An 8,533-nucleotide genomic window follows, 5' to 3' on the forward strand; every position below is an offset into this window, starting at 1 on the left:
GATACTGAAGCTGAAGCTCAAATACTTTGGCAGCTAATGAGACATGGGGACTCGTTGGAAAAGACCCCGATGCTAGGAAAAGTGGAGGACAAAAGGAGGAGGAAACAGCAGAGGATGAGATGGTTAGATAGTGTGGTCAACACAATGAACATGAATTTGGGCAAATTCCGGGTAACAGTAGAAGAGAGTGGCATGTTGTAGTCAATGGGGTTGCGAAGAGTCAGAAATGACTTAGTGACTAATCCACAATAACAACCCTGTCTTTATTTGTTAAATAAAATAAAATACACTGTTTTTCTTTACAAAGGGGAGAAAAATAATATCAGGAAACATAATTTGATCTAGTTGTTTCGAAATGGAAATCGGATGGTTTGGCCAGCCTCCACCTGAATTTGCTCATATACCCATTTCCGGTTGCAGCGACATTCTGCTCCACACTTGGTTGAATTACACTTAGGACAAGGGTAAAAGCAGCCCAGGCAGTTCTTCTCTAGACAATCACACAAATCTGCTTTATTGGAAATCAGATGGCCGTGTTTGTCATATTTCTTCACAGTCCTATAAAAATAGCAGGCAGAGGAACCTTGTTAGATTGTTAGAATATGAAGCCAAAAAAAAAAAAATGAAAAATGCATTGTAAAGCAAAAAAAAAAAATCTCCAGACTTCCCCTCTGATACTATTTTAATGTACAAATAAAGAACACTTTAATCTTTGCCTCAGAATGGAATGCAGCATTACCAGAGACCTATTTAAAAGAGGAGGAAGAAAATTGCTTTGACAGATGGTTCCTCAGGACTGCTTCGCATGGGAATTTTTTTTAAGTCAGGTAAACTATAAATGGCAGCCGTGGTATGCCAGATTGTGTCCTGTTAGGATATGCACTTTTTTTTAAATATATGAAAACGATATTCCCAGTGGAAAAGAGAAATATTAGGATTCTGATCAGCTACATAAGTCTTAAAAGTAGGGCATGCAGAGCAGCAAATTAAATTCCAATTAAGTAGAGGACTGCCAAATTGCTAATGTGGAAAACAGCCAGCCACATAGACTGGATAGAGAATTTAATACTCATGCAAACTAACTAGAGATAAAATCTGACATGTGACAATATTTTGTGGAAGCTGCAGGTAGTTCTTGACTTATGACTGGTCCTTTAACAACCATTCAAATGTATGACAGGCCCAAAATGGGTGTCACTTCTGGCCATCATAAAATGTCATTCCACCTCCTTCCTCCCACCCCACCTCACCCCCAATATCACATGACCACATTTTTAACACTGGGCAACTAGCTTGTAGCATCCTGTGATCACTTGGCCATGATTTGTATCCTTTTTTTCTGGTCTCTGGCAAAAGAGCACTCATTCAGAAGAATGGGTTCTCATTTACAAGCATGGCATTTACTTAACAAACACATTTTCATTTAACAACCACTGCAAAAAATATTGTAAATTCAGGTTCAGTCACATGGGTGTCTTGACTTATTACCATAATGATTTCTACCCAAAATCAAGGACTGTTATATATATATATATATGTGTGTGTGTGTGTGTGTATGTATGTATGTATGTATGTATGTATGTATGTATATGTGCGTGTGCGTGTGTATATATATATATGTGTGTGTGTGTGTGTGTATGTTTTCTGAGGTTTTCGCGGGTGTTAGTATGTAGGTCTCTAGTTATTCGGGTTTTCTCCAATTTTATGTGGGAGAAAACCCGAATAAATAAATAAATATATATATATATATATATATATATATATATATATATATATATATATATATATATATATATATATATATATAAAATGTATGTATATGCATGAGAGTGTGTATACACAAACACAAATGCATATGTGTGTGTGAAAAAATATAGGCTATTGCTTCTGTTTGTCAAAATAATATAATTCTTATTCTGATATTTTTTACAGTGGATTACTTCTTGTGTTTATCCACTTATTAGGGTTCTGAAACCTTTTAAGATTCCCATTTAGATGCAAAACTAAATAAAACTATCAATCAACATACTGAATATCACCCTACATTGCTGGATGTTCTTTCTGTAGTTTCTTAGAAACACTAAATAAAATGCATGAGGACTAGAAAAAAGTATTATATGTAGCACTTGAAATAACACTCCTAATTTATTCTTGCCCCTTAAATGTTCTAATGAAAGACTGAAATTTAGAAGAGACATTCTGGAATTTAGAAGAGACATTCTGAATATGAAATAACGTTTCAGCCTTGAAATTTGAAAGCCAGAAAACTTTGCACATCATGAATGTTAATTGTATTTCATTTAATATTTTGTGAATGTATATATGTATGTGTTTGCACAATACATTAAATTTAAACCAATATTTGTATTTGTCTTGGCTCCACCTACTTGTAGTATGATACACATTATTCTCAAATGAAGCCTTCAGCCCAAAATCAATTGTAACCCTTAATATTCTAAATGACTTATAATTAAATTCTGAGCAGATTTATTCTTAAATACTTAAATAAGAGATTTTTAAGGAACAATAGCCATGATTGCAGCAATCATGGTAATTATGAATAGATTACCCCACTCCCCGCTAACTGAAGTAGACCTTTCAAGAAGGCATCCATTAGTCTGGAGCCTTAAGCATCTGATGGTGATTAAACAACCCTGGGCATTTCTATTTCCAAAGCTAATTTAAAATATAGGAAGAACTTGAATACATCATCTTACTTCTTTGTCGTATTAAAACAATCCTGATTTATCATTGACATACAGACTTTCTTTTGTTGTTCCCGAGTTTCTGGGTTGAAATCTGCCAGCAGAGGTCCTGGATTTTGAAATGCCAAGCATTTTAGCTGTCGTTCAATTTGTTGCTGTCAACAAACACACTAGTGGTTATGATAAAATGTTCACAGTTACATTTAGGAATTCAGTATTACCGTATTTTTTGGAGTATAAGACCCACCGGAGCATAAGACGCACCAAGATTTTGATGAGGCAAATTTTTTTTTAAAAATTGCACTCTACAGACCTCCCAAAACAGCCCATGTTTAGTGAAAACAGGCCTGGTTTTTTTTGTCAAAAAAAGGCCAGGCATAGCCTTTAGGAGGCTTGTATAGTGCAGGCTAAACACCCAATGATAGGCTAAAAAGAGGGAAAGTTCACAGCAGAAGTCAGCAGTTGAACAGAGGCCTCCCCCCCCCTCCCCCCCGACCATTTAGTTGCCAGGCTCATTTCTGAGGAACTGTAGATCAGGAGTCTCCAACTTTGGCAACTTTAAGGTTTGTGGACTTCAACTTCCAGAATTCATCAGCCAGATTTATGTTGGGAGAAAAGACAAAACATCACTTTGATAGAAGAACAACCAAAAACAACTTTAAGCTGCTCCTGTAGCAAACTGGGGATGAAGCAAGCAATGTTACAATTATGTGATCCTTAGAAATGGTTATCTTTGTTGTGAAATTCCAAGATCAGCACCTGTCCTTGGAATTTATATAAGATAGACATTTCAGAAACTTCACAGAGTGTCCTAACATATATATTCTGGTTTACTAAAAACTGAGGGGGGGGGTGTCACAAAGTTTGGTTTTATTGTTTTGTTTCAAATTAATGTGTACAAATAAAACCAAACTTCAGGAGAAAAACATCACCGTTTCTAGCAAACCAGTGATGGGGTGTCAAACTTGCATTTGCCACAGGATCATCACGTGATGTATCGTGACTTTTTCCCCCTTCGCTAAACCGGGCGTGAGTGTGGCCAGCACGTGATGCATCCAGTCTGCGGGCTGTGACAGCCCTGGCACAAGGGATCTGCCATCCACTCCAGCCCAAGGCCTGTAGGAAGAACCAGATATTATTGACTCATTTAAATAAGGTCAGGGTAGGGACGGTGGGGATTTTGTTCTAGAAGGCAGACACCACAGGAGAGGAGGCCTGCTTCTCTACCTGGCATGTCTAGTTGTCCTGCTGTGGCTAAATATTTGCTATCTAATTACTTAGAGAAAACCTCCATGGTCTGAGCAGGTTTATACAGCACGTAGGAGATCAAACTGCATCACAGTTATTCAGGTCTTGGGACACATTTACCTGTTCGTGTTTGAGACTTCAAAAACAAACCAGAAATAAAATGAAGTTGCCTCAGGCAATTTATGCACCCAGCATTGCATGATTGCACAATAAACCTCAAAGCATTCTGGCAGAAGTTTTTCTATGCTCACGTATTAGTCTAATATATAGCATTACTCAAACGTAGAGTGCTTATTGTCTCCTGGTAAAAATGAAGCCTGACTAGAGAAATTATTATTCTACCTACTAGGTAAGGACTGAAAGCCCTGCCCTTGGAACTTATATAGGAAGACATTTCAGAAACTTTACAAGTAGTACTGCACATGGTGTGCTAATCCATAATTGTAACGGTATGTGGGAATGATCTTGGGAAAAGGGGTGAAGCAATGTTGCCTAGGAAATAATCAGATAACAAAGGGCGTAGCCTCCAGCTGCATAGTGGCCCAGAGAAGGAAATTCGGAAAAGAACCTCCTTAACCTCTCAGGCTATAAAAGAAACAGCAGGAGATTTGTATCAGCAGGATTACAAGACTTGGTTAATGTACCTTTACAATGGAATTAGCTCATCTGCTTGTGCTTTCTGTCTAGCCTACCTGGGAAAGCTGACAATAATATGAATTGCTTGTGTGGGGCTTAATATGGTGACAGAACTCAATTATTACGATTGAGTGGCAAAGTGTTCTCTATGGAATAATGCTTAACCAACAAATTTTAAAGCTGGGGAAAAACTAGTGGGGTTTGCTATGGATTGATATGCATAATAAACAGAGGGAATTTTTCCTACCTCTGTATTTTGTTTGGAATGTTATGTTTTATCTGTGGCTCTTAAGCAACTCTTGCTCATTCTCTTTTAGCTGTATTCCAGACAAACACAGCTTGTAAACATGATCCTAGTTATCTTGTCATGTTGCCTCCCTTGTTAATAAATCATTGGGATAGTGGGATCATGCAACCCATAAATTAATTGTGCATTTATTCAACATTAGATGGGATATCTTAGAAAAATAGAGGCAACTTGTCTTTGTTAAATAGTGAGATTGAGTAAATGTGTATACTACACCTTACTATGTTTTCCTCCAACCATGTTCATTTGGAGTATAAATATATTAATGCCTTCTATTAATTATTCAATTTTCAAGGTAACTTGCTTTAAAAGTTACAGTTCTTACAGATCAAGTCATTTGTGTAAATCTAAGTTACAGAAATATTATGGCTGTTTCAAGGAAATTGTGCAGGTGCCAGGAGAACATCAATCCCATTCTGTCCAGCTTTCTGAATAGGAGGTATCATTTGGAGATATTGGGACATTGGTTGATATTTTGTGAGGAAAGAAATGCTGTCTGAATGTTTGTCGACTGTCAATGGTTTTAGAGAAATGAAAGAGAGACTCAAGAGCAGTAGATTATTTAGGTTGTTATCATAAGCATATCAGAAGATAGTAGATGCTAAAGTAGGGGTATTAATAGAGAGGGTGCCATAGAATGTTTTAACCCAGTGTTTCTCAACCATGTATCTTAGTTGCCAAAGTTGATAAACATTGGTTGAATCAGATTTTGAAAGTGGCATAGGAAAAAGTGCATGATTTGGTGGCGGCAGCCATGACAGGTAGTATATGTGGTACCCAGGCCATTCCCTGAGTATGCAAACATCTCAATAAGTACTATTGGACCAAAGGTGGCTGTGACTTGGGCTCTCTGGGAATTTATTGGGCACATACCAATATTGATCTGTCTGTTTGTCTGCTTGCCTGTCTGTCTGTCTAGCTTGGGATTTCTACGTCATCCTGCCATTTGCTCAAATGGGTTTATGCTGCACCAGTTTAAAGTGCTGCCCAGCTAGATTTTGCCTGCAGGGGGAAAGCTAGTAAAGAGAAAGCAGAACAGAAGGCTGAGCATCAGGGAAAAGAAAAGCTAAAACAAAAATAACCTGAACAGGATCAGCCACAAAAAACCCAGACCTGGGAGCCAGAAACTACTTTCTTTCTGGATTTATTTGCATGCATTTGGAATGGTGCAAACAGTAGCTTCCCAGTCAAAGGTTTTCAAAATACTCATATAAATTAAAGCTACTAAGTGCTCAGGAAATGGCACTCTCATTTTATGAATGCTATAAGCTGGACAAAATAATTACATGGGCCTTGAATGGAGAGCAAGATAAGAATGAGATTATTTGGGTCATTCTAAGACACTCTTTGGGGAGGGAGGGAGGGAGGGAGGGAGGGAGTGGACAAAAGAAAAAGAAATAGTGTTTGTCTTTGTCTTGCACTACAGTCAGCCAATAGACCAGAAGGACTAAAAGAAATTTATGTCATTCCATGGATGGGGCTGAATCAAGGTGTATGCAGAGAGAAGAATTGTATTAATTTATCTCACGTCAATGTGACATATCTACAGAAAAAGGCTGCTTTTCAATACCTTTTGAAATTGGTAGTAGCTGCAAAAAAAGAACATTGTGGTGCTGCTGCTGAAGACACAGGAGCAAACGTTAAGGATAAATAAGGAGATTGCGATGTTGAATGGTACTCTAGTTCATATTTGCATTACCATCCCCAAATAGTGTTGTGTTGTTGTTGTTGTTGTTGTTTTGTTGCTTTTTATTTTTCTAACTGCACGAAGGAAGCTAGGATGGTCTCTGTTTTTCTGATTTTTATTTTAGATCTTTTGTGAGTTGCATATATGTTAAAAGATATTTAACAAATAGAAAAAGGCAGTATCCATCAACATGAGCTGCCCCTTTTTGGCAGAAAGGGATCCATGACAAGAACCCACAACGTTTAAGCAGATTCCTAGATTATATTCTGTGTTCTCATTTAAGCCCTCTGACTTATCAAATAAATCCTTTGTTTGAATCGGATACATTTCTAACTTTAGGGTTACCTTAGGCATCCAATATATTTATATCAGTATGAAATTCCAAGAAAAGAAATGTCTAGAGATTCATAACAGAAAAGGATAACATATGAATCAAAAGCAAGACCTATTTTTTTATCTTTAAAAGTGAATTATAAAACATTTCCTGAAAGTTATAAATACTTTGGAGAATTCTGAAGTTGTACCTGTTGTTTTTGCTCCAAGGTCATCTCTTTAGTGCATACGCTGCTTCCGCCTGCCAATTCCCCTGCTGCAGACGGGCCCCCTGAAGGACAGGGGCCTTCCAAGCAATCACCCATTTTTAAAAGTATGCAAAAACCTGCAATGAGAAATCCACAACTCATGGACATAGAACTTTGTCAGGGAAAATGCCAGGGTCTTGGACTGGTGAATTAAACACCATGATAATATCCATAGGTGAAGCACTCACCCAGTTTCAGTCCCCAAACTTCAGCTTGGTTTTAAGGCAGAGGTGTGGCTCTCTGACCTTAAAGCAGTTGTTACATTCTGAAGCATGTAGGTTCTGCTACAGTGTGTCCAGTAGCTGGGATGTCTGGAATTGTAGTCTAATAATAACTGGTATAGGTAGTCCTCAATTTACGACTGCAATTGAGAGCAAAACTTCTATTGCTAAGCGAGCTATTTGCTACGTGAATTTTTCCCCATTTTATGCCCTTTCTTGCCACAGTTGTTGAGTGAATCACTGCAGCTGTTAAATTAGTAACACAGTGGATAAATGAATCTGGCTTCCCCATTGACTTTGCTTATCAGAAGGTCGCAAAAGGTGATTTACATGACCCCAGGACATTGCAACTGTCATAAAACATGAACTCAGTTGCCAAACGTCTGAATTTTGATCTTGTGATCACAGGGATGCTGCAACAGTTGTAAGTATGAAAAATGGCCATAAGTCCCTTTTTTCAGTGCTGTTGTAACATTGAACAGTCATTAAACAAACTGTTGTCAGTTGAGGACTACCTGTATACCAACAGTTCCTCACCCCTTTCTTTAATGGAATCTGCTGTCTTTATACATTTTTAAAAGGTTCCTTGGCTTTCTATTTTAGACAGCAATGCAAAGCTGTTCACCAATACCTTTGCCCAAGAACCACACATTATGAGATTCAGCTTTGATCGCTGGCATTTGTTACGATTTTTTTTTTACTGTTGTATAGCTATAGTATACTGTTGTATTTTGCTGTCATTATTCTTTATCCCATTCAGGCTCTTTGAATGTAAAACATGACTGGGAATATGCACATGTACATTGATTTGGAAAGAAAGAAACGAAGACATTATACAGTGGAATAAAATGCCCCACGATTACATTTACACACAAGTAGCTTTAAATGGATTTTAAAGTCCTGAACTCCAACACCATCCTCTGACATGTGCAACTGAGGCTTGATTTTAAAAAAGACAGGTGTCAAATTTGAAACTGAAATTTGCATATAAATTAAATGCCAAGTCTATTCACAGCCAGGGGGCATGTGTCAAAAGTCAAAAGAACTGTGGCAACCATAAGATCTTGTTCAGATGCTTCATTCCGGTTACAGCCTCAATCTTTGGCCTGCTTATTTATGTTAACAAATGGGCAAGGCTGCCCCCCTTC

The 8,533-nt window shown here is 37.7% G+C and overlaps 1 protein-coding gene across 1 annotated transcript; it reads right to left on the bottom strand.

The window, feature by feature from the left end:
• Window positions 1-341: 341 nt before the first annotated feature.
• On the bottom strand, window positions 342-7,221 carry ARL14EPL (ADP ribosylation factor like GTPase 14 effector protein like). Its single transcript, XM_032213861.1, has 4 exons — window positions 7,108-7,221; window positions 6,025-6,075; window positions 2,718-2,860; window positions 342-558 (listed from the first exon to the last, which is right to left on the bottom strand). The coding sequence occupies exons 1-4, from the start codon at window positions 7,219-7,221 to the stop codon at window positions 342-344; spliced, it is 525 nt and encodes a 174-aa protein (XP_032069752.1).
• Between the last annotated feature and the right edge of the window lie 1,312 nt (window positions 7,222-8,533).

The sequence above is a fragment of the Thamnophis elegans genome, chromosome 3, assembly GCF_009769535.1.
Source record: "Thamnophis elegans isolate rThaEle1 chromosome 3, rThaEle1.pri, whole genome shotgun sequence".
NCBI lineage: Eukaryota > Metazoa > Chordata > Lepidosauria > Squamata > Colubridae > Thamnophis > Thamnophis elegans.

What these genes read in the sequence shown, in the direction of transcription:
- ARL14EPL (XM_032213861.1), bottom strand. Translation starts at nt 7,221, where the DNA reads ATGGGTGATTGCTTGGAAGGCCCCTGTCCTTCAGGGGGCCCGTCTGCA. An exon ending in ATAAATCCAGAAAGAAAGTA is followed by an intron (nt 2,861 to 6,024) that starts GTTTCTGGCTCC and finishes GTTTGTTGACAG; the next exon opens with CAACAAATTGAACGACAGCT. An exon ending in TGTTTTAATACGACAAAGAA is followed by an intron (nt 559 to 2,717) that starts GTAAGATGATGT and finishes CTATTTTTATAG; the next exon opens with GACTGTGAAGAAATATGACA.